Source organism: Zalophus californianus, unplaced genomic scaffold, assembly GCF_009762305.2.
Source record: "Zalophus californianus isolate mZalCal1 unplaced genomic scaffold, mZalCal1.pri.v2 scaffold_54_ctg1, whole genome shotgun sequence".
Taxonomy (NCBI): Eukaryota; Metazoa; Chordata; class Mammalia; order Carnivora; family Otariidae; genus Zalophus; species Zalophus californianus.
In genome coordinates, this window is record NW_023365551.1 from 1 (window position 1) to 22,673 (window position 22,673).

At 53.0% G+C, this 22,673-nt stretch overlaps 1 protein-coding gene and 1 pseudogene across 1 annotated transcript; one reads left to right on the plus strand and one right to left on the minus strand.

The window, feature by feature from the left end:
- Positions 1 to 2,537: 2,537 nt before the first annotated feature.
- LOC118356701 lies at positions 2,538 to 9,181 on the minus strand (annotated as a pseudogene).
- A 3,893-nt stretch (positions 9,182 to 13,074) lies between these two features.
- Positions 13,075 to 21,877, plus strand: LOC113908495 (ribonuclease P protein subunit p20-like). Its single transcript, XM_035726002.1, has 2 exons — positions 13,075 to 13,220; positions 19,895 to 21,877. Exon 2 carries the CDS (start codon positions 20,085 to 20,087, stop codon positions 20,505 to 20,507), a length of 423 nt encoding a protein of 140 aa, XP_035581895.1. The 5' UTR covers positions 13,075 to 13,220; positions 19,895 to 20,084; the 3' UTR covers positions 20,508 to 21,877.
- Positions 21,878 to 22,673: the final 796 nt, after the last annotated feature.

Consider the following 22,673-nt stretch of genomic DNA (forward strand, 5'->3'; position numbering starts at 1 on the left):
ACACGTTTCAGCCAACATCTCCAGGGCCTCTGAGTTTTCCCAAGGGTCTCTGCGATTCTCTGATCCTTCCATCAACCTCCTTGGGAAGCTCTATCCTGTCGTCTTCCTTGTCTCCTGCCTCTTCTGGGACCCTTCCATGGCCTCCCCACCAGTGCCACCCCCACCAGGACTCCCTGTGCCCCCTGGCCTGACGCCCACATCCCATGCTGGGTCCCGTGAGCCCAGTGCTTTTTGCAAGGACTGTGTGCTCCCTCTGGGTCACTTGGCATCTCTCTTGCAGTGGCCTGCATCTTCCTGTGCTGGGTCTCCTCTGAGCAGTCTGTGAGGCCAGACTGTACCCATGTCACGGGCATGGAAGCGAGAGTCCAGAAGGTCCAGACGACCTGCTCCCAGTCCCAGCGTGTGGAGCATGGGTCAAGGATGGTCCGCGAGCAGAGGAAGACTTGGGCCCAGGGAGACTGAGGGAGGATGTGGCACAGTGAGCCTGCAGGAGGAGAGTGAGCACTATGGGGGCCTGGTGCTCAGACCTGCTGGGAGACCGCATCTCACCCACAGCAGCTCTGTCCCCAGGGCTGGAGGGTGTCAGGGTAGCCACCCTCCGAGGCTCTAGGCTGACAGTGACTGGCAAGAGAGGAGGTGCACCTGATGCAGGAGAGAGCCCTCAGGCAGAGAGGAGGGGATAGGCTCTCCCCCAGCAGCAGGTGCACTGGGGCAGGCTGAGGGGCATCCGTGGACAGCAGTGCCTGCAGCTGGGGTCTCCACACAGACCCCCTCCTCAGGCTCAGCACAAGCTTGTCTGGATGGCCTTTGTCCCCCACATACAAAGTCTGGCCCAGGACCCTCCTCAAGCCCTGACTCCCAATCCTTTGACCTCAGCTCAAGCGACAAGAAATGGCCAATAGTTTAGGTGGGGTTGGGTGCACAGGGACATTTGCTTTTCTGGCCCATGCTGTAACATTGCTGGCATTTTAAAGATCTCAGGGCTTTGATTCAAAAACGGTAGGATGCCGGGGACCCCAGTCGGCTTTCGGGAAACCTGCCTCTGGGCCTTGCAGCCCTCCCATCCCACCAGTTCTGCTCAGAATCCCTCCAGGTCACAGACCCACAGTCTTGGCTCCTCAGATGGCCCGGACGATACACCTTCAAAAAGCGATCCCGGTGGGGCAGCAGGACACACTGCGGATTCCAGCAAATACACCTCCCAGAAACTGAGGGTGCTGCTGGACGAGCTGTCTGAAAACAGCCATGTCAGGGTTCCAGGAGGATACCAGAGGCACAGGAGTAACTGAGGAGCATCTGAAGGTCAGGTAGGGGCAGTCAGAGCTTCCAGACCCTTCTTCCCTAAAGCTCCTCATTCCTCAGCCTTTCTTCCGGTGATTCTGCCTGGTTTCTATTTGCCCCAACTGTTATCCATTGCCTTAGGCAGCAGAGACTCACGTATGCCTTTAAATGTTTTGGACATTGAATGTCCTCCAGTAGCCACTTCACTGCTGGGAGAGTTGGTAGCAAGCAAGAAGTCCCAGAGGACTCCAAGGGTCTGGACTTGGTGTTTCCCTCTTCTGAGATGGGGACACCTGTGGGAGGTGCAGGTGGTCAGCTGGGGGAGGGGGGCAGGCACCTGACGTGGACAGATGGGGCACAGGTGAGGCCCGAGGCCCCCGGGGTATGTGCCTGGCATCCGGACTGGACAGGTCTTCAGAGCTGCAGACTGGCTGGGATCATCTTCAGGCTGAGGAGGAAGGTGAGGGGAGCAGAGGGGACTGAGGAGGTTCGGCTCAGACAGGAGAGGGCTGAGCCACACTTTTGGGGGAAAAGCGGGGTCAGGTTCAGGCTCACAGGGACAGACCTTGAGGCCATTATGCCATGTGAAATAAGCCAGTCCCTAAAGGACCGACACTGGAGGACCCCACTTGTGAGGGATGGAGAGCACTCCCATCACAGAGGTGGAAGGAGCTGCTGGGTGCCGGGGCTGGGGAAAGGGAATGGGGGGTTAGGGTCTCGTGGGTAGAGGTTCAGTTGGGGATGATGAAAACATTGTGGCAATGGGCCGGAAGTAGCCGGTGCAGAACAGGAAATATACTTATTGCCACTGAAACGCGCTTCATGGTATCAACTGTATGTCCATTATACCACAATACAAAAGAAGTGAGTCAGGACGTCGGGGCCGTCGCAAATCCCTGGAGGGCCCAGGAGCAGGGAGCCTGTATCTTAGTTCTCGTTCTCACGCTCTGCCCCTTGTTGGGTGACTGAGCTCAGTAAGTGCTTGCTAAGACACAGTGCAGGCAGCTGGTCCAGAGAAAGTGCACAAGTGCAAACCCACTGGTGGGCACGGAGGAATCCCAAGGGGACGCGCATCCAGACAGAGCGAGTGCCCACATTTCACAAACACCAGCATAGAAATAGCCATTTATTTTTTTTAAAGATTTTATTTATTTATTTGAGAGAGAGGGAATGAGAGACAGAGAGCACGAGAGGGAAGAGGGTCAGAGGTAGAAGCAGACTCCCTGCTGAGCAGGGAGCCCGATGTGGGACTCGATCCTGGGACTCCAGGATCATGACCTGAGCCGAAGGCCGCCGCTTAACCAACTGAGCCACCCAGGCGCCCAGAAATAGCCATTTAAAACCAAGGCAGGAACCTTATATAGCCCAGAGGGCTCCACGCTCCTGGAGGTCGAGCTAGTGGCCACGGCCAAGGCCTCTGGTGGTGAGGGCACTGGGGGGTCTGAGAGGTGACTCGGCGCACCCTGACCCTGAAGCCCCATGGCTGCGGTGAGGTGTAAGGACTGGGAGGGAAGACCCGGCCAGCGCCTGTTCTGGCTCCATGGCTGCTACAGGGCTGCTCCCAGCCCCAACAGGCAATGTCTGTTTAGAACCAGAGAGAAAACCTTTTCCCTCAATCGTTCTTTTTAAAGATGGTTGCTCAGCATTGACACAGAAAAACCTCTGACATAAAACTGGAGCCGTTCACAGCTGCAAATGACCCCGAAATGATCAAAATGTAGTGACCACAAAGAGAGGAACGTGTGCCCCCAGGCAGGCCTCCTGTGCACAGGGGTGCCTGGGGCGTTGGCGTGCCCGTGCAAGCAGTGCTGGGCTCCACAGTTTCCCTCAAGGGGACAGAAGTAGGAATCTGCTCTGACAGCTCCGCTCAAGGCAGCACCCCCTGATGGAGACGGGGACAGCCCCTCGTGACTTCCAGATGTCCTGGTGATTCTTGGGCACAGCCATGGATCTCAGCTTCTTCGTGACCCAGGGAATGATGGGGGGCCAGCCCAGCAGCCTCGGGTCCCGCAGATCCTCCAGGGGACAGCCCAGCAGCCGCGGGTCCTGCATGGCCTCTGGGGGCAGCCCCTCATGAGTTCTGTGTGTCCTGGTGATTCTTGGGCATGGCCCGAATCTCAGCTTCTTCATGACAGGGGCCAGCCCAGCAGCCGCGGGTCCCACAGGTCCTTCAGGGGACAGCCCAATACCGTGGGTCCCATAGCTCCTCTGGGGACAGCGCCTCATGAGTTCTGGGTGTCCTGGTGATGCTTGGGCACAGCATGGATCTCAGCTTCTTCATGACCCGGGGAATGATGGGGGCCAGCCCAGCAGCCGTGGGTCCCACAAGTCCTCCGGGGAGAGCACCTTGGTGGGCCTGTGCAAGTCCCGTGCGCTCCCTCTGGGGTCACTTGGCATCTCCCTTGCAGCGGCCTGCGTTCTTCCTGCGATGGGTCTCCTCTGAGCAGTCTGTGAGGCTGCACTGTGCCCATGTCACGGGCACGGAAGCGAGAGTCCAGAAGGTCCAGATGATCTGCTCCCAGTCTCACCATGTGGAGCCTGGGCAGGGAGTGGTCCCTGAGCAGAGGAGGACTTGGGCCCAGGGAGCCTGAGGGAGGATGTGGCACAGTGATCCCACAGGAGGAGAGTGAGCAATGTACGGGCCTGGTGCTCAGACCTGCTGGGAGACCACATCGCACTGGCTCTGTCCCCAGGGCTGGAGGTTGTCAGGGTATCCACCCTCCCAGGCTGCAGGCTGGCAGGGACTGGCAGGAGAGAAGGCCCCTGGTACAGGACAGAGCTCTCAGACAAAGAGGAGGGGGCAGGTGTTCCCCCAGCAGCTGGAGGAACTCTGGGTAGCCACCCTCCCAGGCTGCAGGCTGACAGTGACTCGCAGGAGGAGGCGCACCTGGTGCAGGAGTGAGCCCTCTGCAGAGAGGACGGGGCAGGTGCTCCCCCAGCAGCAGGGGCACTTGGACAGCCTGAGGGGGCATCAGTGGACAGCAGTGCCTGCAGCTGGGGTCTCCACACAGACCCCATCCTCAGGCTCAGCACAAGATTGTCTGATGGCCTTTGTCCCCCAAATACAAAGTCTGGCCCAGGATCCCCCCTCAAGCCCCAACTCCCAATCCTTTATACTCAGTTCAAGTGAGAAGAAATGGCCAATAGTTTAGGTGGGGTGGGTGCACAGGGACATTTGTTTTTGTGGCCCATGCTGTACCGTGGCTGGCATTTTAAAGATCTCAGGGCTTTGATTCGAAAACGGTAGGATGCCAGGGACCCCAGACAGCTTTTGGAAACCTGCCTCTGGGCCTTACAGCCCTCCCATCCCACCAGCGCTGCTCAGAATCCCTCCAGGCCACAGACCCACAGTCTTGGGTCCTCAGATGGCCCAGACGATGTGCCTTCAAAAAGCGATCCTGGTGAGGCTGCAGGACACACTGCAGATTCCTCCAAATCCCCCTCCCAGAAAGTGAGGGTACGACTGGACCAGCTGCCAAAAACTGACAGGTCAGGGTTCCAAGAAGACACCAGAGGCAGCATCTGAAGGCCAGGTAGGGACAGTGAGAATCTCCAGTTTTGCCTAGGGGCAGCTCCCGTCCCCCTAAACCCTCAGTGGGATGGCTTTACTGGGGGATTGGGGGGGACCATGCCTGGAGGACCCATGGCTCCACTGTTAGAGGTCGCCGACTTGATCAGTGCACAGGTGGGGAAACCTGGCCACACCCAAAGAATTTCTAGAAACAGTAGCCATCTCAGTGGTAGCTGACCTGGGAGGTCAACCTTCCAGCTGCCTGAGGTGGGATCGAGCCACAGACCAGCACACTAGCCAGAAATGGAAGAAGGAGAACAAGTTCTTCATTTCATAGTTTCTAAGTCACCGGTTTGTGCCTACGGTCAGTATACTTTGCATCCTGGGAAATCTCTGCCTGTCGAAGGTCATGAAAATGTTCTCCTCATGTTCTCTGCTGGAGTTCTTAAAAAATCTCTGGTTTATAGGTAAAAATCATCCGGAATTGACTTTGGTTGGCACAGCCATGCTGGGAAAAGGATGGATTTTCCCCAAAATACTAAACATAGAACTCCTGTATGATCCCACTATCAGATAGACCTTTTCAGGAAATGAAGTCAGTTTCTCGAAGTAAGATCTGCACTCTCCCACCCAATCTCCCTGAGGAGGGGCGGCCACCCTTAGCAACCCTCCCCTTGAGGCAGGCGCCTCCCTGGACAAGGGGCTACCCCAGGGCTGGGAGGTCTCCACAGCAGCACACCCAATATCCTGGATACTAGGAGACAGAGTACAGCACCAGGCCAGTGAGGGTCAGGACACACTAACCCAAATATGGCACCTTGGCAAATTAAATATAGAAGCTAAAAGAACTTTTGCATAGAGCAGAAGCAAGAAGGTCTCTCTGACCCCCAGCCATCAGCCTTTCTTCCCTTAAGCAGGTCAGAAGACTCCCATGTGGAACTTTCTCTCCCCGGACCACAGGGATGACGTGCTTATCACCAGAGTCAAGGAATTTAGGACCACGGGGTCTATACGAACACACCTGGTTAAACGAACCCTTATCTTCCTAGTTACCTTCTTTACCGTTTACGAGCCCTAGTCCAAACCCCTGTGTCTGTCAATTCTTCACACACTTACTGCTTCTTTGTCTAAAAGGTAGAAGAGCTGTCTGCTCCAGTCACCTCTGCTGGTCGTCATGGTCTTGTGAGGTTCCCACCAAAACAATCAATACATTTTGCTTGCTTTTCTCCTGTCCATCTGTCTTTGTCAATTTCCAGACTCAGCCAGGGACCTTAAAAGGGTTGAGGAAAACTTTTTCCTCTCTTGCAACACTGTGGGGCGGGGGGTGCGGAGTCAGAAAAACCCATCCCATCTTCCTGGCTTTGGTGAAAACGGACCTCTACTGGGAAGCAGCACAGGACAGTGCATGGCTGGAGGAGCCAGGGAGAGAGGCACATGGAACATGTAGGAGCTATTGGCCCCCAGCCAGGGGACTTGGCCCCAGTGACAAGTCCAGGGTGTGATTATGATTATTATAATGGAAGCATCCCGAACATCAGACCTTCCCCACGCCAGGCTTCATGATTGCTGCTCGTTGTAGTTGCTACTGTTGGTTTAGTGACTTTTCTGAACTTACTTTGTCAAGTCTGTATTCTTTGCTGTGTGTATGGCTACTGAATCCCTGTGCTGTTAACTTAGTGGTCAGCCAGTGGCTGGGCAGAGAAGTCACCCCTGTTTCCGAGCTATGGGCTACAGATTGGAGGTCCCCACAACCTCTTCAGGTTTGAATAATCTGCTCCAGTGGCTCATGGAACTCAGAGAAACATGTTACTTACTAGATGACCAATTCATTGAAAGGACAGAACTCAGGGCCAGGCAGCCAGAAGCGATGAGCAGGGCAAGGTGTATAGAAGCAGCTCAGAGCTTCCCTGCTCTCTGAAAGAGGCCTTTGCCCACCTCCACTCTGACCTTCGTCTATACTTCCTAACTGATGACGTCCTTCCTTCTGACTCATCTGTTAACTCGAGTGAAAGACCCGGTGGGCACCAAAACGACTCCTCAAGTACTAACCACTGCTGCCGTCCTGGTGATTCTGGGCACAGCCATGAATCTCAGCTTCTTCATGATGGGGGGCAGCCCAGCAGCTGTGGGTCCTACAGGTCCTCTGGGGACAACACCTTAATGGGCTTATGGCCCAGCAGGTACCTGTTCAGGTGGCTCTCGTCGTGCCACACAGCCTCGATCCCATTGGCCAGGTTGACCCCCATTGTCTGGTGACGGGCCAAGGTCAGTTGGTGAACCTCTACCACCGACCCCCCAGAAAAGGCCCCCTTGTAGTCAAAGTAGCCCTTGCCCCTGGGAAATGTGCACCTGGGACTGTGGCCAATGCTCGTAGCTGAAATCCTTGTGGGCCGCCTGGTAGAAACCGGGGTGCAGGGTGCCAAAGAGGGTCTCCACACTCACGTGGTCGCGGAACTTCATGTCCACCTCTGTGCACACCAGGTAGTCCACCTCACAGAGGAATTGTGGAGTTAATCTTAATTAATATCAATACACAAGAATCTCTCTTATTTGTAATATCAATACACAGTTAATATCAATACACAAGTTAATATCAATACACAAGAATCTCTCTTATTTGTATACATTAGCCATGAATCATCCAAAAAATAATTTAAGAAAACAATTCCATTTTAGGGAACATTATCGTGGACAAAATACTTAGGAATAGATGTAATCAAGGTGCAAGTCTTGTACGCTGAAAATTACAAAACATTGCTGAAAGAAAGGGAAACCTAAATAAATCTGAGGACCCCACGGTGATGAAAAGACATACTATTGATAAGATGGCAATAGTGCACAATGCAATGTGGAAATTCAATGTGTTCCCAAGAAAATTCACAAAGGCCTTTGGAAAGAACTGCACAAGCTAATCCTAACAGTCATATGGAATTTCAAGGGACCACAAAATAGCCAAAACAATCTTGAAAAAGAAAATCAAAGGTGAAAGGTCATTCTTCCAAAGTTCAAATATTAATACAAAGCAACAGTAAATAAAACATTTTGATACTGTCATAAAGGTATGCATTCACCCTGAAACAAATAATACATTATATGTTAATTGAATTTAAATTTCAAACATTTTTAAAAATAAATAATTTTTTTAAAAAAGATATGCATACAGATCAGTGGGATTCAACTGAGAGCCCAGAAATAAACCCCTTCATCTATGGTCCACTGAATTTTGACAAGGGTGGACAACATTACACTGGGGGAGAGAAGGGTCTTTTCAACAAAGGGTGCTAGACAATTGGCTATCCATGTACAGAGGAATGAAACTGGACCCTTACCTCACACCACATATAAACATTAACTCAAAATACATTAAAGGCTTAAATGTAAGAGGTAAAACTATAAACTCTAGAAGAAATAAGTGGGGATGAATCTTCATAACCTTGGATCTAGCAATGCTATTAGATCTGACACAAAAGCGTAAGAAAGCAAAGAAAAAAATAGATAAAATAATATCCTCAAAATTAAAAATCTGTTCTGGGTGCCTGGGTGGCTCAGTTGGTTAAGCGTCCGACTCTTAATTTTGACTCAGATCATGATCTCGGGGTCATGAGATAGAGCCCACGTCAGGCTCCACACTGAGTGTGGGGCCTGCTTAAGATTCTCTCTCCTTCTCCCTCTGCCCCTGACCACTCGCACACTCACTCACTCTTAAAAAAGAAATGTAAAAAAAAAAATTAAAAATCTTTGTACATCGTAAGATACCATCTGGAAAGTGAACAGATAGCCCGCCGAATGGAAGAAAATATTTGTACATTATGTATCTAATAAGAGTCTGTTGCCCAGAACATGTAAAGAGCGTTTACAACTCCTCAGCAAAAAGACGACCCATTTCTTAAAATAGACAAAAGACTTGGATAGACCTTTCTCCAAAGAAATCATACAAATGGTGAATAGCACATGAGTAGATGTTAAACATCCTTAGTCTTTATGGAAATGAAGATTTAAACCAGTTAGATGTCCTTTTACACACAAGAGAATCTCTATAATCAAGAAAAGTAAAATAACAAATTTTGGAAAGGATGTTGAGAAACGGAAACCCTTACACCTTGCTTGTGACAAATGGTGCAGTCTACGTATAAAATATTTTGGCATTTAGGCAAATAGATCAAAGTAGAATTACCATATGGTTCAACAATTATACTCCCAGATACATACCCCAAAATTGAAAGGAGAAGTACCCTTATTCAGCGCAGCATTTTTCACCGCAGCCAAAAGGGGAAGCAACCCAAGTGTCCACTGACAGACGAACGGATAAACGAAACGCGGTGTACACACCACGGAGCACGATTCAGCCTTAAAAACGAAGGGGGCTCTGACACAGGCGACACCACGCATGAAGCGGGAAGTCATCACGCTGAGCGACATCAGCCAGTCACAGAAGGACAGACGCCCTGTGGTCCCACTTACCGGAAGTGTCCCGAGACACACAGTAGAATGTGGCTGCCGGGCCCGAGGGGAAGGGGACGGGGAGCTGGCGTCTCCCGCAGACAGAGCCGCCCTCGGGGAGAAGGAAGAAGTTCTGGAGAACGACGTGCCCCCGCGGGACCCCAGCTACGGCCGGGAACTGCGCACCGGACACGTTCTGAGGGTTCGGTGGCGGGTCCGCGGGACGGCGCCCCGTCGGCGGTAACACGCCCTGAGGCAGCCCGCGGGCGGCGAGGACACGCGGCTGGGGTCTGAGTGCGGAGAGGGAGGGGCTGCGCTGCGCTGGCGGGTTTCCCGCAGAGTCGGCTCCTCTTCAAACCACCACGTCCGCGCGGCCCCGAGAAGCCGAGCCGCCGACGCTCGTGCCGCAGGCGGAGCCCCGCCCCGACCCCGACGGCGCGGCCGCGGGGAGGACGCGCAGGGCCGAGGCCCGGGGAGCGCGAGCGCCGCGGCGGGGGGCCGCTGCCTGACCGCAGCCCGGCTGCGGGGCCCCGGAACCGAATCCGAGGGGCGCGCGAACACAGACCCCGGGACCCCCGAGCGGATCCGAGCCCAGGAAGGGGAGACCGACAGCCCCGCGCACAGCACCGCGGGGACCCCGCGTCACCGCGCACAGAGCCCCGGCGTCTACACAGCGCGCCCCTCCTCCGCGGGGTCCTGCGAGCTCGCACCCCCTCCGCAGTCCCCGCTCAGGCGGCTTCTCCTCACCTCCTCCTCCCTCGGCGAGTCCTGAGGAGGCCCGCTCCCGTCAGCGTGGACGCGGCCCCACATGCTCCCGAAGTCTCCACAGCGGGTCCTGAGGGGGCCCGGCTCCCGTCAGCGTGGACGCGGCCCCACATCCTCCACAGCGGGTCCTGAGGGGGCCTAGTTCCTGTCAGTGTGGACACGGCCCCACGTCCTCCCGAAGTCCCCACAGCGGGTCCTGAGGAGGCCCGGCTCCCGTCAGCGTGGACGCTGACCCACATCCTCCACAGCGGGTCCTGAGGAGGCCGGCTCCCGTCAGTGTGGACACGACCCCACATCCTCCCGAAGTCTCCACAGCGGGTCCTGAGGGGCCCGGCTCCTGACCGTGGCTGAGGCCCCAAGTCCTCCCGAAGCCTGGGCGTCAGCACAGCGGGTCGGTCCTGAGGCCTTGGAACACCTGTCCTCGGCCCGGAGGAGGAGGGCTGAGCGCGCATGCCCCGCACGGGTCGCGGGGCGGGACTCAGGCGCCTCCCGGCGGGAGGTGGGGGCAGTGCAGGATGCGGTGCACTCAGTTCCGTGGAGGCACCTGTCCCTTCTGGGGTCCAGCTGAATCCATTACATTTGGGAAATTCGAACCGAAATGGAGTCCAATTATCCCCTGACTTCTCCAGAAATAGAAACTATTAATTAGAAACCGTACGGAATTAAGTGAAATGCAGACACAGGCTTTACAACTTTCACCAAAATTCATTTAAAATTGTAGATAAATTTAAAATGTAAAACTATCAAAATAAAGGGGGCGCCTGGGTGGCTCAGTCGGTGAAGCGGCTGCCTGCGGCTCAGGTCGTGATCCCAGGGTCCTGGAATCAACCCTCCGTCGGGCTCCTTGCTCAGCAGGGAGCCTGCTTCTCCCCTGCCTGCTGTTCCCCCTGCTTGTGCTTGCTCTCTCTCTCTCTCTGTCAAATAAATAAATAAAATCTTTCAAAAAACAAAAAGTAAAAAAAAGAAAATCCACATGGTCTTGGGTTCAGTGATGAGCTTTAACACACAACACCAAAAGCCAATCCACAAATGAAAAAAATTGATAACATGAACTTTCTAAAATTAAAACTTTTGCGGGGCGCCTGGGTGGTTCAGTCGTTAAGCGTCTGCCTTCGGCTCAGGTCATGATCTCAGGGTCCTGGGATCGAGCCCTACATCGGGCTCCCTGCTCAGCGGGGAGCCCGCTTCTCCCTCTCCCACTCCCCCTGCTTGTGTTCCCTCTCCCACTCCCCCTGCTTGTGTTCCCTCTCTCGCTGTGTCTCTCTCTGTCAAATAAATAAATAAAATCTTAAAAAAAAATTTTTTTTGCTCTGTGAAAGACCTTGCTCAGAAAACTAAAAGACAAGCCACGAACTGGGAGGAAATATTTGCAAAGCGCAAATCTGGTAAAAGATTTGTATTCAAAAAATACAAAAGACTATCAGAACTCAATGATAAGGAAACAAACATCCTAATTGATAATGGGTAAGGATCTGAACAGATGCCTGGACAAAGAAGATATTCAGATACAAAATAAGCATACAAAATTATGTTTGACATCATCATTAGGAAAGTACAAATTTAAACAACAGTGAGACAGCCAGTACTGCACACCTATCACAAATACTAAACTCCAAAAACAAGAACACCAATTGCTGGAAGGTGAGGAATGGCAGCAACTGTCCCTTCAGAAGACATTTTGGCCATTTTTTCCAAACCTAAGTTAGTCTCATGTTAAGATCCAACAATTGCACTTCTAGTATTTAGCAACTGCTTTGAAAAACTATTTCCGAACAAAAACTCACATGCAGTTATGCACGGTAGCTCCATTCATAATGGTTACAAACTTAAAGAAACCAGGATGTCCTTCCATTAATGAATCCTTGCCGCTCAGCCTCCTGGGCTCCTCAGCGATGGAGGGAGGGGGCGTGGGACTACCTGTCCTTACCCTGCAGCAGTCTCTGAAGCCCCAGGAATGACAGCAGAACGCCTCTCCCTGGCATCCTTTCCTTCTTAATGCCACAGCGCCTCCTTCCCGCTGTGGAACTTACAAAGCCCTGGGGATGCTGCCTCCCCAGGCTGACAGCAGCCCAGACCTGGGGAAGTTCTGCATGTGCGGAGCTGAGTGGGGGTTCCTCAGAAGTGCCAGAGGCCCTGCAGGCCCCTATTACCCCAGGCTCAGACCCAAAGGGCTGGATACCTCCACCCTCATCAGGTGCTTATGGGACAGAGAAGCTGAGTGCGGTCCTGAGCCCGGAACAAAAACAGCTTCTGTCTGAAAGGTGGTCTGTCCCCTCATTTCTGGGAAAGAGAAGGAAAGGAAAAAAGGCAGATGGAGGGCTCTGGCTCCGTCTTCCTGAGCCTCTCAGGGGCTCTCAAGGGGGCACACCTGCGGGCACAAGGGGCAGGTGCAGACACCATCATGGTATCTGTGTCCCTCTGTCTGGGAAGGTAGAGGACATGGTTGGAGCAGAGAAAAGGAAGAAACAGTGAGACAGCAGAGCGGCAGACAGACAGACGGACAAGCCCCGAGAGGAGATGGGAGACCAGCCCCAGCACAGCCAGCCTCGGGGTGCAGGGTCGGGGTCTACCTTGTATGCAACTCGGGCACGGCATTTCTCCCCCAGCCCTAGGGGTGGGGACATGTGTTTCAGCATCTCAAACATGTCATTGTAACTGATGCGCCCACTGGACACCCGGCCCAGAGAGGCAGAGGCAGGGTGGGGTCCACAGGAAGGGGTGCGGCGGGAGGGGGTGGGGGGAGGAAGCAGACGAGAAAACAGATCCAGTTAACCAGCGTCCGATTACACGCCAAAAGTCAAAATACGTAAAATGAGGGACTTCTCTGCTTGACCCGATCCCCTCCTTGCCCCTCCCAGCCTCACCTCCACACTCCAGCCCCACGCAGGGCAGCGGGCAGGGGTGACATCTGAGCTAATGAACACGGAGGGATGAGGAAGGGCTGCATCGGGGTGGCTTTGGGTTGTCAACTTCTGATTTTACACTTTTAGAAACCACAGATAATGCCAAATCAGAAGAGCTGTTTCACCATGCCGGGAGAGCCGGCAGACAGAATTACGTGACTAATGAGGCCGGCCCGAGAACCACGGCAGAAACATAGCTTTCCGTCACGCTCAATTTGCTTCCAAGTTAGCCTAGAGGCTAAAGAAGTGGAGAAAACTCTACAACAAGCCAGAAAACTAGAGCTGGGGGAGCCCCGAGGCTCTAGAGACAAACTTGACCAGTGAGTCCTGCTCCAAGCCCAGAGACACCTGAGGCCGCCCAGGGCGGGGCTGCTGCTGGGAGTCAGGGCTGGGCAGGAAATGGGAGATGGGGGGGGGGGTGGAGGGGGCAGGGGCGTGGTGGGCAGCTGGGGTGGGGTGTGGCTTGGAGCCACTTGCACCCTCCTGTCCACACCAGGGACAGGGCTGGCCCCAACACACGGGACAAGGCTGCAGATCCAGGGAGGTGTCTGGGGGCCGATGACTGTGTCTTCCGAGGTAGACAGGCCACCAGGCCTGCAGCCTCACCTCCACCCCTGGGGACACCTGCCTATGGGACCTGCTTGGGGTTCCAGAGACGAGGTCGGGTTCAGGCCACCCAGGAGAGAAAGGCAACAGCTTTTTCCTGGCAGGCACAGCTGCCCCAGGGCCTGGCCCTCCTCTCAGGGTTCCCAGCCTTGGCTGAGTGGATCGATCCAGAGGTGAAGCAGGAGGGCCCGTCTTTGGGCCTCCACTGCCTCTGCCCTCGCCTCCCTCGGGGACCAGAAGCCCCTCGGTTGTCAGGCTCTTCAGACTGGGAGGGGCCGCTCCTCCTGGCCTGCTTGTGCCCATGCGCTCCTCCTCTGGGGCCCTTGGCCTCCAGCCTGTCTGACCATTAGCCCACCCTGCAGAGCCTGGAGGCAAAGCCGGGAAAGACAGCTGCTTCCTCGGGCACAGGCAGGGCCTGGCCCCCAGCTCCCACCCAGCAGCCGACCCCTGCCCTCCAGGCCCAGCCAGCAAGCTTCGTGTGCACCGCCTCAGAAGGCGGCCTCTCCCCAGCCAGCGGGAGGGGTCGGGAGATCAGAGGGGGCACCAGAGCGTCCAGGAGGTTGGAGTGCGGGGCGGGGCAGGGCAGGAGGAAAGAGAGGTGAGTTGTCGTCATTCCCAAACCAGGCAGGGAGTGTGCACTGCGTTTGCATTTTGGGCAGGGAAGGGTATGTCCCATGGAGGCTCTGAGTTGCAAACCTTGTAGGCCAACCTACGAGGGCAGTTCTTCCCTAAGCCGACGGGTGGCGCAATACAACGCAACAAACTGTACGTATCCTTACAATGAACCGGGCAAGTGGAAAGGAAATGTCACAGGTTATGGCAACCAGGGCACGATGAGCCCGTCCCGCCCGCCCACCCAGCCTGCGACAGGAAGAGGAGCCGGGCGGCTGGACAGGCAGCTCCCTGCAGGGAATCCTGGGGCTCAGAAAGCCCCGGGAGGCAGGGCAATCCCAAGACCATTTCCAGAGCCTGACGCGGGCAGGAGGCACACCATACAGAACCAGTGCTGGCCCCTGTCGCAAGCCCCCACTGTGCACGCACTGCAACCACTGGTCCGCCTCCCCCCGGGTCTTGTTCGCCCACCCTCTCTGGCAGCCCCTGCTCTCGCTCCCTGAGTTCTGGAGACCCCACGCCTGGCTCTCCTGACCGTCTCTACCTCCTGCATCTCCTGGAGTCTGCTGGCCCGGCTAAGGACCCCCTAGTTCCAGGGTGGGCACCCTGGCCAACACCGACATTTCTCTTTCCTGTCCAGTCAGCTCCAAGTCATTTCTGCAAAAGAGGGAAGAAAGAGGAAGCCCCACTTTGGCCTCACCCAAGGTGCTTGCTACCTCACTGGACCTAAAGGATCATGACGAAGGGTCTGGAAGCATGGTGAAGCCCCCAGCCCCAATAATCACCCAACCCAATTCACAGCCTGTTCTCTGGCTCATCTTCTCTCTTCCACCATCGAATCCCTCACACGGCACCAGATGGAAAGTGGGGGCACCATACTGTCACTGCAATGCAAAAAACTGTCCTCGCTGTCTGTAAAGCAAAGTCAAAGCTCCTTGTTTATCCCAAATTTCAAGACCTTCTCAACCTGTCCCAGCCGCCCTTCCAGCCCCTTTGCAATGCGTTCTCTTCTCCATCAGACACAATCACAGCCCCTTCCCTTCAGCCCCGGCCCCAACCTCGTCTCTAGAGCTCAATCCATCCTGCCCTCTTCAGTTTGGCTCAAATGCCACCTCCTCTGACTCACCGGCCAGATGGGGTTTCTCCCTCCTCGAACACCCCGGGCTCACACTATGGCTCCTCTGTTCTCCCACAGTCCCGTTGGACTCAGCATCCCGAGAGCACGTGCTTGCTTCACCTACACACCCCTGGTCCCCAGCACACGGCGGATGCTCAGGAATGTTGACTGGGCAGATGGATGAACACAAAGATGAGTAGACAGATCGCTTACAGGTGTGATTGTGATTCTCCTCTCGACTCTCTACCCTTCACCAAGTGAAGCAACGGGGAAGATGGGAGAAGGCGGCACCATAAAGCAACAACCCCACGCCTTCTTCATCTCCCCACAGCAGGCATGTGTGCACGCACATGTGCACATACATACCCATGCACACCTGCGCTCACACACATGTGCACACACAAGCATGCACGCCCGTGTATACCCATGCACACGTGCATTCACACACGTGCACACATGCACTGCACACACCTGCACACAAGCACGTGTGCACGCGCGTGCGCATATATACAAACCGTGTGTGTGTGCACATGTACACATGTATGTCTGCTGCATATTCACACACGTGCACACAAGCACACACAGTGCACATATGCACTGCACTCACATTTGCACACGCGCGTGCACGCTCATACGCATACACACAAACCATGTGCATGTACACCCATGCACACATGCACCGCACTCACACATTTGCACAATCACGTGTGCACGCTCGTACGTGTACACACAAACCATGTGCGTGTGCGCACATGCACACATGTATGTCTGCTGCACACATGCATGTATGCATGCCACATGTGCACACAAACACACCCGTGCACATATGCAACACGCACCCACAGAGCCATACACACATATGAAAGCTTGGGAAATTTCACAAAGTTTTGTTGTTCTTTAAGTCTCTCCAAGAACGAGGAGACAGCAGAGTGGCCACCTGGGATATAAAGCGGACCACATCCCTACATCTGCCACGGAGGCTAGGAAGGGCTCAAAGCACCCTCGGTCCTGTGCCCAGGACTCAGTCTCCTCAGCTGCCTCTGCTGGGCCTTCCCCTATCCCCTGCCATCTGGAGGCAGGCTATGTTTTCAGCCCAGGCCACTTGGGAGCAGCAAGTCTGAGTGTTAGTTGCAGGTCACATTTATGCTACTTTTGGACCATGGTCTTGTGTGCTATTTCACAGATGCCACCTCTGGGGTGATGCTTATATTTGCTGTCTACTCTTCCACAGCACTTTCTTTACCCCACTCCCAATGGCCCCTGCCTTCCAGAGGCCCCATTTTCAGAACTCTGGATTTGGGAAACAGTCTGAGCCCCCTGTGCACCATCACAAAACCACAGTCTGGCCCAAGTCCATTCCCTGTATGTCCAAATTCTGCTCCACCTGTGGCTGGACTAGGGGAAGCCCTGGGTCTACAGTTCATAAAGATTGGGGGGAAGTCCTCCCCTCTCACAGGCCTGCACTGACTTGCCTTTGTCGTGCACCTATGAACATACTGCCCATACAGCATCTCTGCTTCCCTGCAACACACCCTTTAGAAACAACGTGCCCGGTCCTCCCTTTGGCAGCACATATACTGGAAACAATGTGCCCAGAAACAGCAGCATCTCTTGAGACCACAGTGCAGATGACCCTCCTAGAATGAGCCTCAAGCCTGCCTCACTTGGAGTCTCTCCTGCTCTCTGACCTGACTGGGCCCTCCTGACCAGAGAACCCACACCTACCCCTGAGCCAGAACGACACCGGGCACTGCAGGGCCGATGTGCTGACGCATCAGCAAAATGACAGGACTCTCCGAGGCCACAAAAACAGTCACCTACACCATGAAACATAAATAAATCCATGCTTGTTCTGCACTGCGTGAAAATTATTCAGTTTTCACTACAATGGAAAACACCCAGAGACACTACAGGAATGGAAATGCCCTAGGGTTGCTGGTGCTACCAGTGGTTTCAGGACTTGCCCAGCCTGGGAAGGGTCTCATACAGCATCTTCTGGATCCTCACATGATGGGGTAGGGGCTCCGGGAAGGCTGGATGAGAGGAGGGTGGGGGAGCCCAGCCAAGCTCCCAGGGGCTTGAGGGTCAGAGAGCTCTGGAGCAATCCCCTTGCTGAGCTCCAATTTAGGGAAAAACTGTGGGCAGTAGGGTCCTCACCACGACGACACTGACCATCTCCTCCAGGCCTCTACCACGCAAGGGGTGACCAAACACAGAGCTGTGCGAGGGGGACACGGGCAGGCTGGGAGCCTCGGAGACAGGAGGTGGGAAGTGGCTACACCCCATCTTCATAGTCTTCTCATTCCCTTCGAGCGTGGGAAGGGACGGATGCCCATCCGTTTACTGATGCACTTGGTTCATTCACATTCATGTCTGCTGAGCGCTCACCATGAGCGAGGCGATGAGCCGGCCTGTGCCTTCCCCAGCAGCCAGGTGTCTTGGCCCTTCCATGTCCTGTGTTGGCCTTGCAGAGAGCATGCCCTGAATAACTACTCAAGTATCCGCTTGAGAGAATGAATAAATGAATAAGCAAACGAAGAAGCGAGTGATGAAGGAACAAATGGGCAGATGGTGAGTCCATGCTGCTTTGCTAGCCCCGAGGATAAGAGTATGTGTCCTGGGTGTGCAGGACTCTCCCATGGATCACGGAACACCCTTCTAATGCAAGCCAGTCCCCTCATGACATACTTGCTCTGTCTGGAAACAAACTACCCCTCACTTAATGCAACACAGTAACCCTTTCCCACCATGACCAAAGGGTCTTCAACATACTAGACCCTTCCTGGTAGCTCCTTTAATTTCAGTGGAAGTTCACCAAGCACCCGCTATTTGCAGCCTGGGCTGGGGACACAGGTGCATGTTGGCTCCTGTTCCCAAGAGATGGCAGAGAGGGAGAGGCCTGAGCCCATTGGCGGGAAGAATGTCATTTCTGCCATGAAGGCCTCCAAGCTTCATGAGGATGGTGAGGCCCCAAGGGAAGGCCCTCCTGCTGTGTCCACACCCTCTCCCTTGAGCCCTCCACGCCCCTCATGTGACAGACCTGTGAGGAGACAGTACACTCCCGTTTGGCAAGAGACTTGAGCCTCACAGACCCCTTGGAACCTCCTAAGCCTGGACTAAGGGTCTCACAGAGCATTTCTCCGCCCAGGGAGCTGTGTAAGAGCACTGTGGGCATGAGAAGGAGCGTGCCACCTAGAAGGGGACCTGGCACCACCCTCTGCGGACCCCGCCAAAACCTGAAGGGGTTTGACAAAACCTGTGCCACATGACACAGGTCTGAAGCCACCCAGCCCTGTCCCGAGATCCGTGGCACGGACCACCCTGAGGACCACGGAACACGGGGGCCACTCACCACGCGGCCGGGTCGTACTCAGCCCAGACCCGGATGAGCTCGTCCAGGGGGTGAGGCCCTAGGATGGAAGAGTCCCGTGTAAGGTACTCAAAATTGTCCATGATCACGGCCACAAAGGGGTTCAACATCTGCAGGACAGGAAGGAGAAGGGGTGACGTAGAGAGACCTCAGCCCGCCCTCTACCCTAGCCCTTACCCTCCAGCCAAAGTCTGTGCGAAACCATCGTGGCAGCGGAGGCCACTCTGACTCAGCCAGAGCCCATCCAGCCCTGCTCCCCCCAGCCTCTGGGCCTCCCCTGCACCACCACCACCACCAGCCCCCGCAGCAGCCAGCCTCCTACCCCGGGGTTCTGGTCCCGCAAACTAACCCAGGCCCCTCCCACTCCCTGCTTCTGCTGCCCTACCTTAATTCATGTTGGCACCCCTCCCGCCCCACCTCCCATCACCACCCTCTTCCCCACCTAGCCAGCCTTCAAGGAAAACAGTGACTTTGGAGTTAGTAGTTTGGACTCCAGAGGCCAAAAGCTCAGCTTCTTTTTTGTTTAATTGAGTTGAAATTCACATAACATACATTTAATCATTTTGAAGAGTACAACTCGGTGGCTTCAGTGTATTCACAATATTATGCAACCACCTCTCTAGTTTCAAAAATTCTTTTTTTTTTAAAGATTTTATTTATTTATTTGACAGAGAGAGACACAGCGAGAGAGGGAACACAAGCAGGGGGAGTGGGAGAGGGAGAAGCAGGCTTCCCGCGGAGCAGGGAGCCCGATGCGGGACTCGATCCCAGGACCCTGGGATCATGACCTGAGCCGAAGGCAGACGCTTGATGACTGAGCCACTCAGGTGCCCCTCAAAAATTCTTTATCACCCGAGAAAATGCCTCCCACAGTAAGCAGTCACTCACTTATTTCCCCTTTCTCCTGTTCCCTAGCAATCTCTGTTCTGCATCTATTGGCTTGTCTATTTGGGGTACTTCACATAAAAGGAATCCTACAATACAGAACCATATAGGGCCTTTTGTGCCTGACTTCTTTCACTTAGCGTGATTTTTTGAGGCTCAGCCATTCATTTGGGTCAGAACTTCATTGCTTTTTAAGGCTGAATAATATTCCATGGTAGGTATATACAAGTTTGTTTATCTATTCATCCATTGATGGATATTTGGGTTGTTTACACCTTTGGGCTGAACTGCTTTCCACAAAAGTTGCTACATTTTACATTCCTATCACAATGTGCAAGAGTTACTATTTCTCCATGTCCTTGCCAATGCTGGTTATTTTCCATTAAAAAATTATTATCTTTCAGGATCCCTGAGCCGTAAGGGCGGCCACAGACTCGCAATCCTCCGGCGCGCGGCTTTTCTTCTCTTCCTCGGTCCTGCGTGTCCAGCGCCGCGCGCTCAGTCCGAGCGGGTGGGCGCAGCGCTTGAGTGGCTTGGCCCGGAGCGGGCCGCGTGCTCGGGAAGGGGACTGTGGACTGGAGAGTGGCACACAGCATGGCAGAAAACCGAGAGCCCCGCGGGGCCGTCGAGGCTGAGCTGGACCCGGTGGAGTATACCCTTCGGAAGCGGCTCCCCCACCACCTGCCCTGGAGGCCCAATGACATGTATGTCAACATGAACACTGACTTTAAGGCCCAGTTGGCCCGCTGCCAAAAGCTTCTGGACGGAGGAGCTCCGGGTCAGAATTCATGCAGTGAGATCTGCATTCATGACTTGGGCCTGGCCATCAACCGTGCCATCAGCATTGCCCTACAGCTTCAGGCAGGCAGCTTCGGGTCCTTGCAGGTGGCTGCCAATACCTCCACTGTGGAGCTTGTCGATGAGCTGGAACCAGAGACTGATACACGAGAGCCGCTGACCCGCATCCGCAACAACTCGGCCATCCACATCCGGGTCTTCAGGGTTGCACCCGAGTAATGGAAATGAGGATGGCCACCTTATCCACCCACCCCCACATAAGTCGGCTCAGCTGTGGCTCTTCTTGTACTGAGTACAGTCATGGACCTTCTACCAGAGCCACGTAAGAAAAAGCCTGTCCCCTTACAGCCCAGAGGACTCTGAACTGCGAGGGAGAGTATTGTCTCTTGTTGCGCCCAAGCATTGGGTCTTCCCGAGTCTTTGTGGTCTGTGACCATTGTCCTAGACAATAAAAACTACCAAGTTGTGTTAGTATGCAGCCACCCCCGAAAAAAAAATTATCATTATAGCCATCCTAGTGAGTGAAGGAAGTGTGTGGTTTTGAGTTTCCTTAATGCCCAAAGATGATGAATGTCTTCATGTGCTTGTTGGCCACTTTGTATATCTTCTTGGCTAAAATGTCTATTCTGATTTTTTGCCCATTTTTTATATGGTTGTCTTTTGTAGTACCGTTCTAAGAGTTATTTATGTATTTTGGATATTATCCCCTCATAAAATATGTGGATTAGTATTTTCTCCCATTCCTTAAATTGTATTTTCACATCTTTTATAATCCCCTTTGACACACACAAGTGTTTAATTTTGAGTAGTCTAATTTATTTTTTTCTTTTGTTGCTAGTGATTTTGGTGTTGAATCTAAGAATCCTCTGACAAATCCGAGATCATGAAGTTCTGCCCCCTATGCTTTCTTCTAAGAGTTTTGTAGTGTTAGCTCTTTCATCAATTCTGGGTTCATTTTTGTATATGGGCTGAGGTAGGGGTCCATCTTTATTTTTTTGCATGTGGACATCCAGTTGTCTCTTCACCATGTCTTAAAGAAACTATTCTTTCCATACTGAACAACTTTGGCATCCTTGTCAAAAATCAATTGTCCATAGATATTTGGATTTATTTCTGGAATCTCCATCCCACTCCACTGGTCTATCCTTATGCCAATACCATACTGCCCCGGTATCATCCTTATTAAGATATATATAACTGACATAATTATAAGAGACTTAAAGTGCATATTGTGGTATATATACATACATAAACATTGTGAAATCATTCCTACCATCTAATTAAAACATCCATCACCTATTTTTTTTGGTAGAACACTTACGTTCTACTCTCAGAAAAATTCAATTATACAATACAGTATTATCAACTATAGTCACCATGTTTTACTTTACATCCTCAGACATTATTCATATTATAGCTGAAAGTGTGTACCCTTTTACCAACTTCTCCCTATTTCCCCAACTCTCTAGTCCCTGGCAACAACTCTTTTACTCTCTGTTTCTACGGTTTGACCTCTAAAAAAAATTCCACATATAAGTTGTACATGTAGTATGTGTCTTCCCCTGTCTGGCCTTTTTCACCTAGCATAATGCCCTCAAGATCCATCCGTGTTGTCACAAATGACAGAAGGATTTCCTTCTTTCCCATTGCTGAAAAATGTGGGCGTGTGTGTGTGTGTACACACACACCAAATATTCCTTATCTAATTCATCTGTTGATGAACACTTAGGTTGTTTCCATATCTTGGCTCTTAGGATTTTGATTTGCATTTCCCTGATGATCAGTGATGCTGAGCACCTTTACATGTACCTGTTGGTTACCTGTATGTCTTTGGAAAAGTATCTCTTCAGCCACATTGTTTTTACTCATGGTACCTTTACAGTAAGTTTTGAAATAGGGAAATGTGAGTTCTCTCACTCGGTCTTTAATTTTCAAGATTTTTTGTTATTTGGGGCTCCTTGCCATTCCATATGAATTTGAGGATCAGCTTTTCCATTCCTGTAGAAAGGCCACTGGAGCTCTGACAGGGATCACACTGAATCTAGAGCTCACTTTGTGGGGACATTACCACCTTACCAATATTAAGTCTTCTGATCCATGGACATGCATGTCTTTCCATTTAATTAGGTCTTAGCTCATTTTAGCGATATTTTGCAGTTTTCACTGTACAGGTTTTCATCTCCATGGGTATTTATTTATTCCTAGGTATTTTATCCTTTTGGGTGCTACTGGAAATAGATTTATTGCCTTAATTTCCTTTTCTGGTTGTTTACTGTGTGTTGATTTTGTACCCTGACACTTTGATTAACTCATTCATTAGTATTAGTAGCGTGTGTGTGTGTGTGTTCTTCAGGATGTTCTACATATAGAATAGTATCATCTGCA